General features: G+C 32.1%; 1 protein-coding gene across 1 annotated transcript in view; it reads left to right on the forward strand.

Annotated features, from left to right (window-relative positions):
* Positions 1-3,645: 3,645 nt before the first annotated feature.
* LOC140040195 (uncharacterized) overlaps positions 3,646-24,603 on the forward strand; it is a 31,723-nt gene continuing 10,765 nt past the window's right edge. Inside the window, exons 1-3 of the mRNA XM_072085944.1 lie at positions 3,646-4,005; positions 10,621-10,957; positions 24,068-24,240. Of these exons, the coding sequence (XP_071942045.1) occupies positions 3,913-4,005; positions 10,621-10,957; positions 24,068-24,240 (603 nt within the window). The 5' untranslated portion in view covers positions 3,646-3,912. The remainder of the gene's footprint in view (positions 4,006-10,620; positions 10,958-24,067; positions 24,241-24,603) is intronic.

Below are 24,603 nucleotides of genomic sequence, written 5' to 3' on the forward strand. Positions count from 1 at the left end.
AATCTTACTTTTGTAGGTTTTAAACAAAATTATATATATAAAATAATAATATTTAATATATGAAAATATAAAATTTAATTGATTAAATCTAAAAAAATAGATCCACGTTTTGGTCAATCATAGAACGATTTTCAAGATCAATTACAATAAAATACAAAAAAAGAAAGTATTTAACTTAGGCCTACAGACTTTTTCGATTGAATAAAATAAAAAAATAAACAAATAAAAATATAGGCAGCAGCAGTTACGAAATATAATCTAAAATGATAATCACACAAATAAATACAAATTAACAACGTATTAAATAATTAGCTCCTCTACTAAATTAGATAAACAAGTTTCTTTGATTAAGACCGATTGTTTGTATAAGAGGTTTAACCCTTTGATCTGGAGCATTTCCTCGATTAAGCAATATAACAATTTGATTAAAGATTTACCGACCAACACTTTTAATTAAATTTAATCCAAACAAAATAATCATACTCAATGAAAACGAAATAATAACGAAAATAATAACCTTTTTTATTATCTATATGATTTTTAGATTTAATGGAACCAGGTCTCTTCCCTGATGAAACCAATACAATTTAATTAGTAGAATTAACACTCCACTATGATTTAAATATATATTGGCTAAAATATTCAAGTTAAAACTTACGTTATTCTTAATTGTCTAGTCTTAATCATTTTTATTAATTATAACTTCATTAATTAATTTTTTTTTAATTTTTTTTGTTAATTTTTTTAAAATTAATATGTTTTATTCTTTTTTTAATCATAATAATATTTTGAACATGGCTGGGGGGGGGGGGGGTTGTGTTATCAATATCACTTATAGTACTTTATTGTGTCATATTCAGCCTTTGTCTATTATCTATTGTTAATGAGTGATAACTCACTTCTCTTTGATTTAATGAGAAATTTAAACATTTTATTTCGTTTAATCAGTCGTCTATTATCACGGAGAATTTATTTCATCCATGCTATTATCTAGATCGTTTAAACTTGTTCATTTTATTTAGGCCTACATGTATTGATTTATTTAATGAGGCCTCTATCATTCTTGATATTTGTTATGACTCACCTTTTTATATATTGTATTATTGATTATTCGTTATAGGTTTTAGTAGGTTCCCCTGAATAGTGGTTGGCCGTGTGTAGTGCCACTCGTTCGTTACGAGAAATGTGTCCTAAGGAAGGAAAGAAGGAACATTATCCTCATAAGTGCCTGTATTGGCAACCAACCTCATTCCCACGTCTCCTCATTTCTGCCATCAACAACTTAACATGTGTCCACAGACTTCAAACGCAACGCGCGTTTCGGCGTTAAATACCAATTGAACGGAACACGCAATGTTTGATTCGTTTTCAAATAGCTGTCAGCGGCATAAGAATAACTTTCTTGTTTCGTTTAATTACCATTCAAGAGTTTAGTAATCTATTTAGAATTCGAACTATCCAAAAAACCTGAGGGTAATTTGTATCGTTGTATCAGAGACGAATGTCGACTAGTTACCCTATAATTTCTTGGTCTGAGGCAAACATGTTTGTTATCAACACTGTTTTCTTTGACTATTACGTATAGTTCAACATCTTCTATACCTTTTTTGAAAGTTAATTATTGATATTTGAATGTAGAATCAGATTAATGTATGTCCATGGTCCATGGTACGTTAATTAACTCGTATTCACCATTTTAGTGAAAAATTAATAATAATATATGAACAAAACTTACATTTTCTTTAATTAATTGAATTCAATACAGATGATGTTTCGTTTCATAGGTGCCGAATTTAGTTTTTATTAATTTTGACGAATTCAATTTGCCGAATTCAGTTGGGCCGAATATAGTTTGCCGAATACAGTTGCCGAATTAAAACCCACTTTTATTTAATTTCAAATGTTGTTTTCAAAGACATTACCTGCGCTTATGACAATGGCACAGTCCGGTCTAAGCATGTTTACCTCCATGGTCTAGGCATACCTGTAGGCCTAGGTATACTGATAATGAAACAAAAAACAATTGTAACATTTCCTCTTATCTTTTATGCTTATGTTCCTTATATACCTCCATGCTTACATCCATGATTTTTCCATGGAGAAAATAGCAATTGCTTACAAAGACTCATAAAAATCACGGTGGGGTTTCCCTGTGCACAATAGACCCCTTTTGTGTTTCATCGGCTGAAACGGGAAGTGTAATGTCTTTGGCGGCTCATTATCTCATCGGATCCTTTGACTAATCCTATTATCCTAATCAAGCAGTAAATGAATAACCATCGTGGAATAACAATATTATAGTTATAACAATATTTTAAGTAGCCTATTGACACGTGGTCCCAGTAACTTGTTATCCATAGGGGTTCATGCGTTGATCACCGTGTGTAGGCCTATCAGATATATACCTCCATGACCAGATCCACTTTATGAGTTTAATAATCACCGGAGCCCTCTATCTTCCACTATAATTGTCAAATTTCTTAATCTTGAATTCTACGTATTTATTTCAGTATTTGACGTACTACATTAAAATATTTAGTATTTCTGATTTAAATTTAAATAATACTCTAAAAGAATATTTACAGTACAGTATAATAAATTATAAAACCAGTGGCGTTAAGTTTTAATAACTCCATATAATATACTAGGTTAATTCTGAAATTGTCTTATACAAATAATAATTATTTTTACCTGTTTAATTTGTTTTAATACTGTACAGATGTATGGTACTATATCATCAATCAAAGGAAAACTTGTTGATAGTTTTAAGATTTCGCATTATTATTACACAGAAATTTCTCTTCACACTTTTAAAATTAAGAAACAGTTTTCCTCGTTATTTGTTGCCTTCCTTTACCTTTTACACCATTTATTTTAAAATGTTGCTTCCCGCCTTAAATTAGTTGTTGGCAAGTTGCAGCTTTGGTATGGTATTAGTTCTGTTTCTATTTATTTTTAATTTTTTGTTTTATTTTTCGAGTATAAAACATTTTGAAATGCATTCCCGCTCAATATCAGTTAATTTTGTTTTTTCTTTTTGGCTATTTCAGCATTACGTTTTTTCTAAGTGTATAAAAACAAGAAATCAAATCAAAATTGATACCACAATTTATGGTAATGCATAGACAATAAAAATACAATTTATTTATTTGAACATTTTTAACCATGTATCTTTTTCACAAATTTGAACGACAAATAAAATAAACTTTATTGTTTTTTTGTTGTTGCATAAAACAAGTGTACATTTTGCTGTTTTCTTTAATTGTATTGACGATAGATTTGAGAAGACTTTATCGGAAGTGTGAAAAACAATACTGTTAACAAATTAGTTACAATACTTTTAGATAATTTCTACTACAAAGTTTTTAGTGAAAAAAAATGTGTATACATTGTATAGTATTGATTACATTCTTAGAATTTAGTAGGGAACAAAGGAAATTATCTTTTGTTTATTTCAAACATTGTTTTTAAAGTTGCTAACCACTCCCAACAAGTAGTGAATACAACATTATTTGCACGTGACTTTTATCTTCGCTAAGTTAAAACTTAATTGAGCATGCTCAGTACTGGATATCTACGCATGCTCACAAACGTTAACCTGTGTTTTGGTGACACCGCCTGAAGTGTTTATGAAAACTTGTATTTTTGGAGTAATAGTGAGTTAGGCCATTGAATGACTGACACAGCAAATTGCTCATCAATAGTTAATTGTATCATGATGATCTTCTGGCTAGAAATCAAGTATTTTAGCTTATGAAACTGGTCTGGAAATTAATTGTTTTAACTTTTTAATATCTACTTTATAACGGTGTAATACTGGAACGATACAGTGTGAAAAGCGTTTATCTTTCTATCAATTGACTGAACTTTTATTTGTGTAACTGGACTGGGGTAAACTCTTAATAATTTAATATGGAGCATCCCTTGTACGGTGGTGTAGGAGGTGCGCCAGTTCTTCATCATTATCCTGCAAGTTTACAGTCGGCTCAACATTCACCATATCAGGTAAATAAATGCTAATAAGTTGTTTTTAACTCCGACAGGGTTTGTTAAAATGCACGTAAAAATAGTAGTAAGTTATACCTGCTTTATTCTTATCGTATAATATGTTTATGCCACTGATTATTATCTTTCCCTTCTATAATTAACCGTTATTAAAGATAGGTAGTTACAGTAACACAATTAGAACAATGATGCCCTAGTGTTTATTAATGTCCGCTATAGAATAAACGGTACTTTATTAGGATAGGAAAAGTACAGCTCTAACTTTACAATAGTATTTAAGATATTCTGGTATATAAAACTAGACGTGGGACTGGAATATAAGATAGGATTGTGATACATGCAGTACAGTATATTAGATATTATATAGATGTTTTTTGGGGGGTTTACGACCGTACGGCGTAGACACGTCTGTGAGGGGTAATTAAAGCACGTGCTTACAGTTCGAAAGTCAAAAGTAAATATTAAAATAATGAAAACTTCAATATAATGTGATTCAATTTGTATTGAGTTCAATTGAAAGTATGTTGACAGATGTGATTAATGGTGGTATCAATTCTTACCATGTGCTTACATTGTATTCCAACTTATATGTTTTTCTCAATATGATAAAGATATTAACAATGCCATAACAATCATCAATGATTGTAATTAGGTAATTTATGATGATGTTGACAACTCTTGGTTAAGTATAAAAGGTGGCAATTAGGTACAAACATTATTAGCTATGTGCTATTGCTTTTGTACGTTTTATATACCGTAATAAATAAATAAATAAAAAAAACATGACGATGTCAAGTCAATATTCAGGTGTTATAATTCTAATTCAATTCAATTAATCTTTTATTGGTTTAATTTATATAAAAATAAAAATCGGAAAATCTTTGTTAATACACTGCAGTAGGCTAAAATACATCAACATGCAAAAATGTTAAAAACAATAAAAACAAGTACAGACAATATTTAAAAAGTTATACAAATAAATAATGTGTATAGGCCTATACAATAAAAAAAAGTTGGCAAAATTAAAAAATTATAATTCTCTTCTTTAAAATTACTGTACAATCAACCAACTATTAATTTAAAACAACAACAGAATAGTAAGAATGAGACAACTTTTTAAGTTGGAACCCATTTTTTAATCTTTAGTAACATTATGCCTCATTGGTTATCCAAAATTATTAAAGATAAACAAGCCCATAATGCGATTAATCATTTGTATGTAACACAAAAAGAAGAAAGGAAAGCAACAATGGAAATGCTTAGTTCTTTGTTTATAAATCCTGTATTACTTTTGGCACTTTATATCAATTGTACATAACTTAGTTAAAATCTTCTTGTAAATAGGCCTATTGTTAAATCACTTTATTTTACTTTTATTTTAATTAATCTGGAGCAGGGAAGAGTGGAATTATACTATTTCCTGCTCTGGACGCATCTTTTCTCAAGAAGTGTGCCACTGTTTCAAAAGTATAGCTTCTAAATAATGTTTTATTTAATTAGTACAATATGATTATAATTATATTAAAATAAACAGAATAAAATTTATTATTAAATAGACAATTTGTATTAAGAAGGCGTAATTTAAAAGTCAGTTAAATGTGAATGCAATGAATTAGGTAGTTTCAAATTGTGGTACAGTTTAATAACAATAATATTTATAATTCAATAACTATGCCGGGAGTTAAAACATTAAAACGTAATTACCGACTGCCACTGAACCGCGTGTACTTTTTTAGTACGTGTTTTTCTACGTTCACATCTTGAAAATTAATTTACTGTATGCTTTTTGGTTAAAAGAGGTAAGCCTAAATCCCCGTGTTTCCTCCTTCGTTTTAGGCAGGTCCCCAAACGCAAGGACCGGTGATAGCGACGTACAAGCCGCATGCTGGCGAGCACAGCTGGCGGGCTTCAAGTCGTTATTGGTAGTTAAGTAAGGTTGATAAAAATATCGTTATTAATTTGATAATAATTATCCTAAATTGTATTAAATACCAGGAAACATTTAGACAATATTTTTGTTATTGATGAATTGTGCTTTCAGTTTATTTAAAATTGCGGGCACAATTTTACTTATTGCAGTTTTAAATTTGTGTTTAGGCCTAAACTTGATTACTTAAATATTCACTTTCACCGCCTACGATAGTCAGTCAATGCTTCTGTTTGCAGAGATTTTAATTAAACTTTGTACACAACACGTGTTTTTTAGGAACATCGTTTTTTTTGTGGTTAAATTTATTCCGGGTTAAAATCCTAAAGTAAAAATGAAATATATATCGTTTGATTTTTTTTTAAATGTGTTTTTCTGATAATATAGTTTAAAAAGAAATTTATTATACAGTTAAACGTTAAAACATTACGTTTTAAATACAATTGCATTAAAACATTATACTATTAATTTCACTATTTAGTTTAAATGTTCCTGGTCGTACACGAAATAGACATTTATTGCATATTCCTTTTAGCCGTGTCGACTGTACTAAGAGGGGACTTTTTCATAGACTACCTTATACATTTAATAATCTAAATAGCAATCATATCGATATTTTTAATGATAGACTTGGTTATTTTAAGAGGACGATTATGTGTTCACTTCTTGAACAGCCTGCATAACCTGTTTTAATTGAAATTGTTTATGGCATGCCAATCTATGTTTTATATATATATATATATTTTATCTGTATTTTATTGTTAACCGTTTTTGATGTTGTATTGTTTTATGTTTCAAACCTGTTAGTGGCGGTATTTATCGCTGTTGGTTTCGATTGAATAAAATAAAATAAAATAAAATATTATTAAATAGTATGGTTTAGAAACACGGTACAAATTGCTTTATAGTTCCTAAAATTAGTAATAATTAGCAAGGTTTGCAGTTTGATAATTAAAATCTATTTACAATTAACTTATATTGAAAGTAAACAATATGTTTTTATTATTTTTATTATAAACTAAAGCTAAAGGCTATTTCACAATCACAACTCTCTGACGCGTGTACGTATATAGATAAATGAGTATCATTTCCATAATGATAACAGCAACAACACATGAGATAGATATTTCAAACAAAACAAAATGGGTACAGTTATAAGGACAGTAAGTAAATTAAATAAACATTCAATATTTTAAAAAACCACTGATATTAATGTATGAATTCAGTGAATAATGCGTAAAGATATTTTGTTCACCTAAAAAATAATTTTAATGTCACATGACAGTTATTTACTTTGACCAAAAACTGGATCAAACAAAAATTATTTACCGAAAAAATGTAATTTAAAGCAAAAAATACTTAAATTGTCTGTCAGTGTCAGACAATGTTTTTTTGTTGGTTAAAATTAACTTAAGTGTTTCTTTTGACTTTTTATAAGTGAAATAATTATTTGGTTTTTTTTTTCTATGGAAGTGAATACATTAATTAAAACTGCAAAATGGGCTATTAAAAGTCTGATTTTATAAATTTATTTTTCATGATTTTTGGAGACAATACATAACATACATTGTTTATTTCGTATACCGTTATACCTTAGGATATAGTATTTAGGTTCATCTTAATGCACGTGTTTGTTTACAACTCGCCAATGACTGTCTGGCCTAATTTTTTTTAAATTGATAATCCTCCAATCGATTTTCCTCAAAACCAAAATGAGATATCCAGATTCGAATTATACCGACGCAAAACTGAAAATGTCACTGGAAATCAGCACGTGACAAAACAAATCAGTTCCTTCTTCAGAATGGATAAAAAAAGATAGATTTATTAAACATTTTGGCCAATTAAGTTCTGCTTGATTTCAGTTCATCGCCTTAATGCATTTCTAAATGGCGAATCTAATTATACCACGTTGTTTTACACAGGACCCGTTACGTTGTGTACACAGCGAACTGTTAATAACTAGCCACCGGTAAATTTCTTAGTTGGTAAATAAAAAACCCTTTTCTACGTTCCTCATCAAAATGAAAGAGCCGCATGCTTACTTAATCTATTATCTATTTAATTTAATGGCTGAGGCCTATTGTGTAACAACATAATAGGAAAACAAATTACAGTTTAAATACAGTCTATCAACATTGCTTGATTATAATAATTTGTAAATTTTTACGTCAAAAGGCTGTATAAAGTATATTGTTTGTACAAATTTAAAACGATATTTTGCACATTAAGCTTATTTAGTACATCATTTTTATCAGGTAAATTTCTTTGTCGTCTGAATTTGTGTCGGTTTTTATAAATCATTCTTGCTCAGAGATTTAAAAACCTTAATTCTATAGCAGTACCAAAAAGTGCAATAATTTTCTACTGCATTTTTTTGAATAACATTTTGAACCCTTCACTGGCGAAATGATGTTACATACAATCATGTGTATAACAAATTCTTAACAAGAAAATGCGAGAAAAACAGATGTAAAGGCAAATTCATGAATTAAAAAAACAAACAATTTAAATATCATTTTTAATTTATTTTAAAATTTTATAAATTTCAGTGAATGTAAATTAAAATTTACTGTACTTTTTATTATCTTACCGAAACCATTGGACATTTATTTGGAAATGTTTTATAACTGTAATATTATATAACAATGATATTAATAAGTTTGTTTTCGTTAGTTTTCACATGAGTCGATGGTCGTCGTTATATCCCTATTGTTATTGCAACACATTCTTTAACGTTATATAATTGTTATACGGTAATAATAGAGATCCTCGAATATTCTTCTTTGTCTTTTTCACATGAGCATTGTATAGGCACGTGTTCCAACGTGCGCTATACGTAGTGGCAATATACAGAGAACAAATCCGAGTAGTTAAACTATTAAATATTAACCAACTCGATAACAATGAATAGCGCCTATAGTTCTTTTGTCAGTAAGACTGCTTTGTGTACACAGAGTACCCATTGTTAATAAAGGTTGTTCACTTTATTACAAATTATTTTATATAAACAACAATATAAATCTCAATAAACAAGTGAAATGGACACGGTCAGTTCTCTTCAACATACTACAAATGTACTTTATAAAAACGTTGGAAAAATATGACCAATAACCTGACTATTCAGTGAAACCAGCAAAAACTAAATTTATCCTAAGTAATGTATTTACTGGTTTTGGTGTATACAATGCAATACGAGGTTTTTTTTTTACTATACCTACCTAGGCCTATCTCATAAAGCAGATTTTTTTTTAGCAATCAAGGTGAAACAGCAAATAAAGTTCCTCTAGCATATCGCCTGCCATAAAATTTAAATAACCGTACATCTGGTTTGGTTTTATCCCTCAAAATCGTAAAAGCTTATAATCAATGAATTATTATTCCCATACAGTTTAAAAGCTGCCGCTAATAATCAATTGGTCCGTGATTAAACATAAAACTTGCGCATCAAAGTGTTACTTACAGGTTTACCACCATTCTAATTCAGCCCTACAATTCTGATACAGTATAATACTTTAAATAATAATACCAATACAGAAACTAATAAGTAATAATTTCGATATCAAACACAGATAGATCTGAACCAATATACTGGTTTTTACAAAGTGCGACAATTATTTACAAAGCGCGACAGTTGTACCGAATCTTACAAAGTGCGACAATGGGTATATTACAAAATGCGGCACAATTAATTACCAAGTGCGGCAGAATGTACTACAAAGTGCGGCAGAAAAAGTGCGGCAGAATGTACTACAAAGTGCGGCAGAAAAAGTGCGGCAGAATGTACTACAAAGTGCGGCAGAAAAAGTCCGGCCGAATTTATTACAAAGTGCGAAAAATATATTGTGCGACAGTACACTACCGTATAAATAGCATGAAAAGCAAACATTTATAAACATTTATGTTATCTTATCGATTTATTTTACTCTGAAAAATAAAAGTAATGAAAATGGAGAGAAAAAAAAACACCTTTAACGTTATTTTGGATCTGGAAATTTTAAAGTAATAATACCCAAATCACAGGACAAAAGATAATCATTAAATGATTATCTTTTCAAGTAGAAATAAGGCTCAGAAAATGGCTGCCTTTGACACAATAAGAACAAGGCAGGACAAACACTCGTTACGATATTAAAATTTATAGCGACGCCAGATTAGACAATTTCTCTGATGTCGAATTCTGTAAATAATTAATAAGGCTTTTTCTCTTGAAGCTCATTGGGTCACAAGAACTTTTTTATTTTAAAGTAGTTTGGTTGTTGTAAGTTGTTTTGTGTGTCAATTACCCGAAAATGTCACTTTGATTTTATTATTGCGTACAATCTGCACATGTGAACATCGTGGGAATTATAATAATTATGTTTAACGAATACTGCACTTTACTTAGGGCCAATATGGTAAACTGTTCTTTATTCGTTCGAAATTGTTTTTGGATTTGTAATAGTTGATGACAATTCAGAAATTATAACTATATAGACTTTAGATTGTAGTATATTTAGTATTATATAGTGCTGATTTGTTTATTGTTATGTTTTTGTATCTATAGAACCGTCTGATTTGAAACTAACAGAAGATATTTATGAACGAAATAGTGTACAGTATATTATACTTCCTTAACTTATCCATAAAATGAAAATGCTATTAAATAGTAATATTATAAGAAACGAAAATAACATTTTTCATTACAGAGAGCAATAGGAGGGATGCATCATATATCAGCCATGGCCTACAATCCTCACACCGTACCGACCTCGATGCAATACCAGCCAGAATGGGGTATACCAAGCACGATGCCCACGGGCACGACGGCACACACCGTCACCGCACATACGGGTATACCACCAGGAATGGGATTGTGTCACCCCATACACAGTAATGAATATCTATCATCACCCCCTCCGTTAGAAAGCAGTAAAGGACGGGACGTGGATTCCTCACATCATGATGTCGATGACTTATCGGTATCTACGAGCCCAGGCGGCGGGATCGATAGTGACGGAGCTTCATCACCGACTAAAACAAACGGTTAGTAAATATTTCTCTACCATACGACATTAAAAAAATTCCTAAGTAAAAAGTACCTAAATGAAAGTAATTGTACAGTATTATTTTCCTAACTTTTATTTTCTTACGTTTGCCAGTAATACTTTAACCATGAGTAAATCCAACAATTTAAAATAGAGGGCACAGGTGCTGAGATCTACCTTTTGCATTTCTTGTTTTAAAATTAGGAGGGAGTGTGTGTGGGGGTGTCCGCGCCTATGGATAAGGCACTATCGTTAAATATTGTCTCCTCTTAATTCTCGGTCTCATACCGATAATGTAGTACGGTGTATGATATTTTAGGTTTCCTTATCAATATGTAACTATTCATGTTCGAATACAGAAGCCGGATAATACAGGAAACCAATTGAAATTGTAAAACGGAAATCGAGGTTTCTGCATCTATCTATCCATTGAAATTTAAGTCTATAGTATTTGGAGAGAATTTATAATTAAAGCTTGATTATTTAGTAGTGAGATAAAAATCTTGTGTGAGACAAAACTATGTTAATATGACATAGCAAAACCCTTAATTTTGAAGGAATACGGTAGTTCATGTTGGCTGACGATGCTCATCTGGGATTTTAAGGAAAAACTTGTTTTCAAAAGAGTTTCTAACTCTAAAATAAACTCTGTTATGAATGTAGTTTCCGTATACTGTATTATTTGATGAATGAAACTGTGAATATTATATAATGTATTAATAATATACCTATTGATTAAATTAAATGAAAATTTATGATTTGCTGTTGTTGTCTTAAAAAGTACCGTAGTAAAAATGACCTTCCAGTTATAAATAACTCAAACCAGGAATTGTGTTTGTAAAATCGTTTTCAGGAAATTTGATAATTTTTTTTATCAAAATGAAGTGTTCCGCACTTGATGCCTTTTTTAATGTTAATGGATTGAAAAGCGCACAGAACTGACAGTTTCAACATAAGGTTCATGAACTTCGTAGATCATTAAATCACATTCCTCATCGACGATAGTCCAATCGGGTTCAAAGAAACACCATGAACATATTCGTATTAATCCCCCAGAACCCCAGAGGTATCTACAGACAAAGCCGACTTTATCGTCCGAAAGCGTTCGCAACACATGTGCAGCCCGAATGCAATTCGATTGTTATCGTTGTCTCGGCCTTTTTTTTTTGTGTTAAAAGTTTAATATTTTATTTTATCAACACACTGGCGTTATTTTTGCCGTTTGATTGGCTAATTCATCCTCACAATTTACGTACAGTACACTGTACGCTCGAGTTAAGAAGTGTATGCAAAACGGTAGGCTAGGGAAAAAACCCCAATAGAAACTTCACTTCGCGGTCAAATTCCGAGCGCCGCATTTTTTAATGGGCCAAGCCATTTGATTTAAAATAGAAGCGGCAAATACAAACGAATACAAGTAGGTGTGTTTTGAAACATAACATTAACAAATGGTGGAATTATATACAGAATATTTACATTCATTGATGAGTTTATTTCGTTTTTCAAGTTAAAAATAGTCTCTCCATTGCACTCATAAACATTGACCATTTGTATAATATAAAAATAAAGCCATCTTTGTAAATTGACCCTTTACTAACCCTTCTTGTGGAAAATCTCGATTTTGATTCCTGGCATCCGGATCGCGCGCATTTGGTAGGAAAGTAGGACATCCATACAGAGGACATGAATTGTGAACCGGAAGTACTTCAACGCGTACACAATGATCCAATGCCTTTTGTTGAGCATAAAGGTCCTTGGTGCCTTCGATGTTAAGGCAGAGATAAGATAAAACCAAAGTCAATCAAAAGTGTATTGGCCAGAAAGGGGACAGAAACCCCAATAACGAATACCCTCTGCCGCCTTACTCATAGGCGCATTATCTTTGAAGTTTGTGTGCGACGCAGGATGGGGCTCTTTTTGCTTGCATAATGCTTCCTTTTTGTTACACCGCAAGTTATCGGGGTCATTGATCAGACATGCGCAGATAATATAATCAGTATAATGCCTACACCTATTTTCATTGTATTTACACCCAGTTCGCTTACAAAGATATTTTGGGAAGACCCATCTATAGCCCCTGTATAACGCAACTCAACGTTCATTCTGAAAGACGAGATACAAATGCAACCATTTGACCTATCGCAAGATTAATAGCCAAGTAAAGGTTATTCGATGCTGCTCTCGATTGGTCTTTAAAGTTGGTGAGAGTTATATATTGTCAGACCGGCAGCCCCGAGAAATTTGGTTAGATGAATGCGAACTAGTAGTCTTAGGTTCTAGATCGAAATTAGTAAGAAGATAAATATTTCGCCAGATATGGCGTTTCATACGTATAATACGTTTTCGTTGAAGGTTCCAGAAACAAATTTATCAGATGATTCCGCCTATTTCTACGGAAGACGGCTCCGTTCAATTCCTTACAGGATATAATTTTCCATTACTGAATTACACGGCACTGTCTTCCGTTTGTGAGTGTAAATGTAGTTCCGGACGGCAGTCCGCGATGATATCGGAAACGCCACCGTTTATTTCGTGCGTTCGAGCTACATACAACTACCGGTGTTGACCATTATCTTAATTGTATAATCGATATATTCTGGCTACACATACAATGTTAAAGACGGTGTTACGATATGAAAAAAACAAAATTGTAACCGAAATATTAATACCTTTTCATCAGCGATCATTGTGACGTGTTCAAAATGTTATGTACAGTATTCGGTTTTAGTCCAAGGCGGTTTGTATGAACATTCTGCAGTAGGTCCATTTGTGTGACCTAAAAAGGGTTTCCTTTTGTGGTAATAAAATTGTTTTGTTGTATTTATGGTCTGTTTAATCCGTACACATTGTGGTTTTCTTTCTCTAAGTATAACGTAAGAAAAAAAGTCAGGAAATAAGAGGCTTTAGAAAATGCATGGACCCATCTTGATCTTTATTATTTTAATTTATTGAACATCGGTATAAGTTCAAAATCTTATATGGTTACCGTATCCGTTAGGTTATAGCATGGGTCGTATTCAAGCATTCACATTTGGCGGAAGGGAAACACCCTTACATTTAAAAAATCTCCTATCTAATAGAATTTACTATCTCATCAAGTGTGTGCTTTGTGAGTACCACTCAATCACACCATGGAGGTTAGACTTGCCCCAAGTCTGTAGTGTATTAATCCATGTTTGTCTGAAATATACAGTTTCAAGATCAAGTAGGTCTAGTATTCGTGTGGAACGCCATATATGCCAAAATATTTATCTTTTTAATAATATTAAGTCAAAAGTCCGTCTGGAACCCAGACTACATGTAGGTATACCTCCATGATCACACATACGGTAAGGGAAACACTTAAACTTAAACATTAAAATGTTCCAGTACCACTAAGTTAAGGAGAATCATACTATTGATTGGCTTAAAAATGTTTAAGAGAAATATCTCGATTTATGTGATTTAGTAGGTCACTGATCCACTAGGCATGGATAATGTACTATGTAATGATTGATATAATTATTCACAATTAATATACGTGGCGAGATAAGGTGCGACCCAAATAAAAACAACTACCATTCCAACTACCTATACCACCACCTTTCAAATTACATTTATTATGAGGAAAGGCAGTAAATGTGTGCAGATATGTGCTGTGCTTTGTTGTGATTTTATTTCTTATCTCAAAGGACATGTCGGCCACAAATTTACACTAATTAAGTTTTAACGAGCGACTTCAATTGTTGACAGGCAGGTTATTATTTTTCATAGATGAATAGTTATGAAATGTTAAGCGGCTACGTAGCGTGTATGTGAGATTCTTCATTCTGCACTATTAGTCCCTAAACGTTCAAATAGCTTATCGTTGAACCAACATCCGTATAAAATTCCCTCGACGTCTTCTGGTAGTTAATCAAATAGTGTGCATTGCTCACCACAATAATATATCACAATTTCGATGGAGAGAGGATATTTTGGCAACCGGAATCTGCCCCGGTACTTTAATGATCTTAACCCATCAGTCGTCAATCATTTTGCAAAACAAAGGCATCCTAAAAGGTATCTCCCGAGAGTAGACCTATCCCTAATCATGTTGATACCTAGTATATAATTTGACTATACACGGGACTATACACGACAATGTATTTAATAATCCACCTGGTCTAGGCTGAGAGTTCGTAATTAAAAACGTATCCAACAAACGTAATAAATGCTCCCCACTATGTATAATTTCTAGGCCATTCTCTTTTAAACTACGACGATGAGAAATAATGACAGTAATTGGCATATCTTCTTTTAATGTTTATAATTGTTATGTCTCTATATGGGGCGTATGCAAGTAAGCCTAACACCGATTTTATTCAACAGGTTTATCATTTTCATTGAGTTAACTTAAAAGAAAACTCATTTGTAGGAATTTAGGAACCCGAAGAAGTCTAATTATCGTTTAATATTCATTTAATATTCATTTAAATAAGGTACTTTGTGATGTATTATAAGATAATAATGACTTCCCAACCCGGCACTTATATTAGTCAAAAGATGCGCTCGTATGACATGCGGTCAGAGCTATTACAGCATTATAAACTTTGAAATATGACGGGATTTATTGTTTATAACGGGTCTAGCTGTACAACATTCTAGCGGTGCGACCCACCACAACGAGCGGAATGCACTAGAGGTTCAACTTCGATACGGTAACTAGCGTGCGACATTCTGGGTACCATACAGGACGACTAAAATAAATCACCTATAAACGTAGGCCTGATGTCCACCCCCTAATTTCTAGGTAGAAAAACTCACCGTACAAGCTAATATATTTTATGTAATTTCTTTTTTAATCGGCAATAAATAATATTTTTTAAGATAACCATTAATATTGTTCCCCAAGGTTTATAATGTTCTTTTGTTGTTTCTTGGCCGATTTCAGCTCGGCATGTTTCGTGTACTTACTTAAGGTGCGCACTTTTGTTTTGGTGTACGCACTTCAGTATTTTACAAATTCTACACTTTATTTAGCCTTAAGTCGTTATATCAAGCTATTCCGGCTTGAATGTTCTTTGGTGACCTATAATTGCATGCGTAAATGAGATTTAAAATGCCCTAGGCCTATACAGTAGTTACTTTATCGTACAATATAGTATAATTATTAACTTTCTAGACAAAACTTAGACATTTTGGCGCAATTTTTACCGCAGTCCACCAAACGTCACTCATCAGCTCTTAACAATGGACATGTTTGAAATTAATTACAATTATCCATTTACACGGACTATAAATTATTTATAATAAAGTTGTCTAGTGTATTGTCAAAACGCAACGGATCACATCCTTTTATAGTTTAAATCTGGTTAATATTTAAAAGATATCAATAAACAATGATTACTGATAAACTCGCTTTTGAAATAGATAAAACCAAATTATTATTCACTGGATGCTAATGTTATAAATAATTAGGTGAAGAAACGGTTATTTCCCATAGAATGATTTCATTCATATCCATACGTTAAAACTAAAAAAATTACAATAACATTTTTTAAAAAGACTAAACTATAGTTCACATAAAAACAGACAAGAAATGTACAATTTTAAAAACTTATTAGAATGGATAAAATATATAAATATTGCAATAATAAAGGAAACGCTTCAAATAAAAAATTACATAAGCAAACATTTTTAGGAAAAGAGTAAAAAATCTTCAAAATATGAAAAATCGACTCTTCTATTTCGTCATCACATATTAGAACTTTTTCGACAAAAAATAAAGAAAATCCATAATAATAAAATGTAACTTGAACAGAAAACACAGATTAAGGGGTGGTTGATGAATAATGTATTTTTTTTCAATAACGCTGTTTAAAAATCAGTTATTTCCTTTTCATGTTTGTTTTGGTTTATGTTGTATTCCGATCTTTCATTTCTCGATTCTCATCATATTGTACGTTATACTTCCTTAAAAACCATAAACCAATTTCTATTCATTTTTACCATATTTTATTAATAACTTGCAATATTGATACCAAACTAAATGGCTAAACCAAATGTTATATTCATCTAGAAAGCATAGGTCTATTTATAGCCTGGGAATTGTACTGACAATGTCATTCTTGATGTAACTTTATATTGATGTTTAAATGTGAGCGGTCACTGATTTGAAGTGTTTCCAAGGGTAGGAGTGTCGACTTTGACATGGGTCTTGTCTTTTAAAGTAAAGACATGACCTAATGAGGTCTTTATGTTGAAAGCTGAGTGGCAGATTATTTATTTTAACTGAAAAGTTGAAATTTTATTTGAAATAGAATACTATATACAGCGGATCAATAGTTGCAAATGGTGACGTCATCGTCCTGTCCTGATTGTTCTCTGACCTGGCGAGTGTCCAAGCACCTGTATAACAGATGTAGTGATGGATTGATAGTACTTTGCGGCATTAAACCCCAAGCTTTCAATTTCGGCGTATTTTTAGCGTTACTCATACTACCCGTACATCAGTCATATTGAAAACGTGCGCTGTTATCATGTCACTAAAGAATGCCGGATTACTATAAAGAAAGAAGTTCATGTACATAAAACTATTCCGGGCATATACAAACTAAAGTTTTTAAATAAACGAAATTTCTATTTTGATCATGATCATCGTCGTAGGCCCATTGCATGACCAGGGAAATTTCACTCTTCCCTGGCATGACAATTCTGCCGGATTAGTTTAAAAATGGATCAATTAAAAAAAAAAATTATATTATTTTTTATTTAAAAAAAAACCTAGACCAGATAATGTTGTATAGATATTTAAACTGGTAATTTTGAATAGACTAAGTACCACTTTTCATAGGTTTAGTTGTCATTCTCATTTGTTTAACCAGATAATTTTAAATACATTATTTTGAACAGACTACGCCTTTATACACCATTGAATAATAATATTCTTTCTTCTCACGTGTATATGATTTGTCTGTGTTTACCAACAAGACCCTATTTTAATAGTATTTGTCAAATGTTGATATTATCGTAAACTAAAGGTTTCAGATTGATGATAAACTGTCATCAACATTAGCCGGAATAAATCGATTCATTGTGGAAAATCCGTTATTAGGCCTAATCACCATAGTTTAAGTTTTTGATAAAATATAACCCCAAGATCAAGAACCTAGACGTGGGAAGAACATGTCTCGGAGCTTAGAATTGACACAGTGTCCTTTTTTTCTCTCCCAAAGGGAAAATATTTAAGATTTTCTGGTATCCATCTTCGCATTTCATCAGAACGATACGATCTCAAATATTTCTCATAATTTCTCCAAAAAAAGTTGAAGTAAAGTACTTGCGTCACAGATGTTGCCGAACTTAATACTGTTTAATCCGTTTAATCCGTCTAATCCAGCTTCATATATCCAACCATGGCGGAAATCCCTAGCTCTTACCTTTTATTTATTTCTGTAAAGACTTGTATCCGTACATATTAAAATCTCATTAGGGTTTCGCAGCAATTAAAATATCGTTATTATACTTTATAGTTACTCCTATTTACACGAAGGATTTAAGTGGATTTGTTTAACGATATGATCTCTGCGTGCATCAATTTAATTCATATGGCCTAAAACATTTTAATATTGATAATTAACAGAAATCAAATTGGGTTTCGGGATTATTTGTATCGGGATCAACTAGTACTTATTTATGTTTATATCAAAAATTTGAATTATTGCCTTCTAAATTCGTTCAATATTTATTGATGATGGCCTGCTCAGGAGCGGACCTATTTGAAATAAGCGATTTATTCGGCAGAAACAGGCCCATGGAAACGGGATAACAAACACGAAGTGGACATTTTTTACCCAAACATATTATATGCAGTATTCCAAAAAAAAAATTACAAGTATTGTCTCCTTACAATTTCACCTGTTTTTCCAGAAGAATAAAACAAAATAAAAACATTTCCCGGGCTGATTGACAAATGTAGCATTCATTCTTAAACATCTGGAGAAAAAAAACTCCTATATATAGACATGGCATTTACAATTTACAGAATACTTAATTCGTTTTCAATTAGAATACAAATGTTGACAATTTACTTCTTAAGTAGTTATAATCAGATTAACCTAAAATGTATTTCAGTTCAAGTTCATAACAATTGTGTATCAATTAGCATGCAGTTATAATCGTCTAAAATGTTTATCTTAACAATTGTTGCTTGCTTATGTTTTTGATGCTGCAATGTATATTGTGACATGCGGATAAGTTTTGACATAGTTAAAAATACTTAAACAGAGCATTATTGAATTCTATATGAAATCCGGGAATTTTATATCAATCCAGGGAAGAATGAAGTTTCATTCTTCTCTGATCAATCTAAATAAAGAGGAGTTGAAGGCCTAATACAATATACATAATTACAGATAGTAAACAGCTTTTCACTTCACTATATTTTGATAATACGGTAAATCTTGAAATTTTCGAAAAGTTGCGGTGGTTTCACCAACATTTAAAAGTTGAAACGGGCATGAAATAAGAACATTATAATCCTGGCAAAACATTGATTATTATGACCCAAAAGTTTTTGGTTTTTTTTACAAAATATAAAAGGTCTATTAATTTAATATAAAGTTATAAAGGTCAATGGAACAGGAAATGGTGTCAATGTTAGTGACGAAATTTACGAAATGTTTTGCCCTTGAGAGTTATCGCACTGAGAGTTCATCGAGTATTAATACGATTGCTTCCTTTTATTGCAAGAACTTTGCTACTTTTATTACTGATTAAAGTATTTGAATCTAAATTTGATACCTATAATTGATTTAGAGGCATGTCGTGCAATAGTCAACTATGCATCTATTAGACCCCATTTACACTTCATCGACGATTTCTTAGCCGGCCCGAAGTCGGCCCGACGCCGGCTTTCTTTTTAGCCCGCAATGTGTTTACACTTACCCAAAAAGCCGGCCTCGGGCCCTTACTATTGCGTTTACACTTGCTCTCGCGGAAGAGTGCTCGATGATACGATTTCGCTACATTCACGTCATATCCGCTCATGTGCGTCTTAAAAAGTTAATATTATAAGCGTTGTCGATCTACACTAGGCCTAGGCCTATCAACTTTATCAAAAAAGAATCAAATAACGGTATTTAATATGGATCAAAACAATTGCATTATTGCTTTACTACTAATGTTTGCGTCTCGTTTTCTAAAGAATAGTAGTAGATCATACGCCTTTTTCACGAAACGGAAGACATCTTCGATCGATGATTCTTTACTCCATGATCGATGACAACACAAACAATGCCGTTCAACGAAGCGTAACCAACAGATATAACATAGCGTTTTCAGCCTATTTTCGGAGGACAAGTTACTTAAAAATTCGTAACTTCTCAACGGACAGTCGTATGGACAACATTTTTTACTGTAAAATGTTCTTTAAAGATTAGCCTATAGAACTGTGTGATTAAAAAAAATTATAATTTTTTTTTTCACTTCTTAAGTCCATCGAAAAAAACACCACAGTTTATAAGCATAGGCGCCGCATGGTGTCCTGAAATCCCCTGAAAACGCTATGTTATTTCTGTTGGTTACGCTTCGTTGCACACGGCATTGTTTGTCATAGATCGTGAAAAAGGCGTATACATCTTCACCAATTTAATTTCAATGAAGAATTTCCGATTCATCAGCAATAAGTTTCGTAAACTTAAAGCTATAGTTGACACAGAACGTTCATTTTATGACCGCGAGTGTTTACACTATACGAAGTGCCGGCCCGAAGCCCGCAATTGCCGGCCCGAAGCCTACTCTAGACTAGGCTCAAAATTGAGCCGGCTCGAGGCCGGCTCGGTTGTTCCCAGAGTGTTTACACTTGTGCACTTTTGGCTCGGAGCCGGCCTCGAGCCGGCCTCGGGCTCGCTAAAAGCTGAAGTGTAAATGGGGTCTTAGTTCGTAGTTGTTAAGGCACTGTGTATATCAAAAACTTTCAAATTACTGTACTGTAATCTATAGAGGTACAGTAATGGTTTAATAATAATAACAATTTATTTGGAATCTACACTTTTGAAACAGTGGCACACTTCTTCAATAAAGGTGCGTCTACAGTAAGTAAAATAAAAGTAAAATAAAAAGGTTACTTTTCGTTTGTTTACACGGCATGTTATTATTTGGTAAAGGTTTTTTGGTGCCAATGTATTCCGTTGGCCGGGAATGAAGTGAAATTGTGATTTGCTTTGTTAATTAAATATAATACTGTACTTTTCACTCCGAATATATTAAAAGAAATAACATTGTGAAACATCAGGTCGTACGTTAACTTTAAAGAATGGTTTATGTTTTGTGAACTTCTGACTTTCAATCCTATGGGAATTTCAATGCCATTGATTTTTTTCTTTCCTGGTACTGATTCCGTTTGTGTTCCGTTTTCGGTGCTCCCGAACAATTGTTAAAAAGCTTTTTGCAAAAGCATTGTATTCTGCCACTTGTGGTTTCTTATTAAAGAAATAAAATATAAGTGTATGGTTTAAGTTCACGTGCTTATCGGATAATTATTGTTATTTAAGTGAATCAAGAACAAATAAACTAAAGGTGGAAGGATTACTAATAGTTAAAATAACAAAATATAAAACAATCAAAACACCGTGATCTACATTGTTATACATAGTGGGCGTGTAGTTTATTTTCAAAAAATGAAGCACTCTTTTGTTGCCAAGCTCAGCTGTTCTTATCTCTTTTTACCCATTTCAGATTCTTCATTTTGTTACATACATACATACGATAAATCCTAATATCTTCACTCTCATATTATTTCCATATTACTGTATATCAATTTCAGCCCGATTGTTCTTTTAGTACGTGCAAATAAAATGAAACAGTAACTTTGTATTCCTAGGTCGATGTTTTTACCGAAAACTGGTGTTTCATATTTGAAATATAAAAACTTTCCAAGCATGCAAACTAGCGCAAAAAAATAATAATATAGCAAGTATAGCTAGCTCTTTCTAAGCTAAACTGGAGATGATCAATGCAGCGCCAGGTTCGCACGTTCTCCATTTTACAGTCAAAATTAAATTATGAAATTTTACATAAATTATAACTTCATGCTCTTTTTTAAAAAACATATTTAATGAGGGTGATCCATCCATCAATTGCTGATCATTAGGGGACCTTAGTCATAGTACTACCGCTCCCCGTTTCAGAAATCCTCGATTTCCATAAAATTGATAAATATTTAGGTCATAATAATTTGTTGAATTTGTGTTTGTTTGTTCTCTAATATTCTGTTATTAAAATATTTTCGGTGATCAAAATGTGTAACTTTACAAAAATTTGTAATTACTCATGTTATGTCATTGTTCGGAGTTTCTATTTAATGGCCCCTGGATCTGTAATTGTTCTATTGTTAATCACGCCCATGTGCCTATCAAGATTGATACAATACTTTTCTTTCTACCTGGAGCTTTCTACAGTATAACAGCCAGTAATTCTTTTCTTGTTGACTGTAACTTTATTAGATTTTTGTGGTTGTGGGTAATTATTGAGTAAACAAATGGATTTATTGAAGAACCACCAATTCTCCTGGCTCTTTTCCTCACCTTTTAAAATCCAATCTATGATTTAGACTTATGTATGTTGTTTTAGAGCATTACAGTTTGGTTTAAACGTACTTTCGTCTTCAAGTGATGCGCAACAAAAATTATGTTTATAGAGCAATAATTTGACAAATCCTCCCAACGTGCTCGACAATGATTCCCCTTGATGGACCAGACCACGCCGGAGCCCAGTTAAAAGTTCTTCTGCCGACTTGTAGACCTAGGCCTGATGTAAATCACAACCTTGAAGGCAGTTAGGTTGTTTTGATGACTTAATGAGAATACCATATGTACTATACCATTGCCTTTTCCCATTGCCTTTTCCCATGGCCTTCGGATATCGTCAACCGCACTTTCCGTCTTGTCACGTGACCGTTTCTTTCATGTTCCAGCCAAGGGAGGCACTTGTAATAAAAAATAAAAATTACCGGTCATGCTTGGTTTAACCTAAATTAGTTCTTGTTTAATAATACTAAGAGCATTTTCTTCCAGAAAGGACCAATAGACATTGATCAGCTATATTCTGTGTGGATATGTATTGTAATGCTATAATGTTGCCCCAATTTACTAATCCTACCAAAAAATTGAGGTGATATTATTCATGGCGGTCAAGGATTTCAAAATGCGCAGGTGCTAAAAATGCATATTTGAAACCAATAAAATATGGGATGCACATGGGCCTGCTCAGATATGACGCATTATCGAAACTAGTGATTAATTTCTTAAATTTAACACTTAACTGTAACAATTATAAACATTGCCAGTACAACAGAATGGAAGCAAACCTTTGTAAACGGAAATGTGAGTGGTCGCCTGGGTATTTTGTAATCTATTGGGAATTCTTTTCTAAACCTTTAAAAACACTTCTCATTCTTCCATAGCCGTTCATTTCCGTACCGGTATTATGTACCGGTATACATTCGTTTTATGACGGGTATAGTATCTTTCTTACATTATTATAGTGGTTGTTTTTTGCAGTTTACCGGCGTACCTCCAAATTGGGATTACCTAGTCTTAACAATAATTAGGTCTAACACTGAATAATATAATAACGTTATTGTAAACCTTGGTTGTGTAGTCATACACATTATTATCATTCTAATGAGACCGGAACCTGTCTCCCAATAGCATAGTATAGTAAAAACGGGTTTCCTTCGTTTTGAGTGACCGTTTTAATTACCGTAGTTGTACAAATAAAATTAATGTAACTTTTAAAAAGTACATCATAACGAATATATAAATTGTAATAAGACTTCATGGCAAAGTACCAGTTTGATAAGTCTCTTGTTGCAACCATAATGTTGTTTTTGATGTGATGTTACTCATCCTCTGGACCTCTCCCACGAAATAAATATTTAGAGGATTTAGTTTTGAACGAATGAACCATTTTGAAACTGTATTGAAATCATTAAATTTCAAAAAGAACACTGCACATTAAATTTGAATCATTGTTGAATCCTTGCGTAAATTAGGACTACGATACGATACGATAAACATACTATTTAATTTAAAATGAAAACGAATCTGTGTAATTTACTATAATGATATTATATTTATATTTCTAGGTTCGTCAGAACATGGTTTTAAAATTGATATAAACACAAAACCCAGGAAAGAACGGACGGCGTTTACAAAAGAACAAGTTCGGGAATTAGAAAATGAGTTTCAACACCACAACTACCTAACACGGCTACGGCGATATGAAATAGCAGTTACACTTAACCTTACAGAAAGACAGGTAAGTGTATTTAAAAGAACTGTATCGTGTCTAGAGACAATTAACTGGGGGGAATTTTAATGCCAATCCACGGTAACACTTAGTCCCATCCATAACACGCCTATGCTAAAGGTAGTGTCACGAAACATACAAGAAAGGAAAATTATTTATTATGTTAAAATAAATAGAAATACTGTATATTGAAACCAATAACAATAATTAAAAATATCTTAATATTATTAACAATTTAAGTGTTAAATTTAAATAAAAATTATGGTTTTATGATTTTAAAAAAGCGCCCTCTATTTAAAATCTGGGAAATTCCTGTTTTGCTGTGGAATATTTATCTAAATCATATGTTTAATTGTATGAAAATGCTGCCCC

This window comes from Antedon mediterranea, chromosome 2, assembly GCF_964355755.1.
Source record: "Antedon mediterranea chromosome 2, ecAntMedi1.1, whole genome shotgun sequence".
Taxonomy (NCBI): Eukaryota; Metazoa; Echinodermata; class Crinoidea; order Comatulida; family Antedonidae; genus Antedon; species Antedon mediterranea.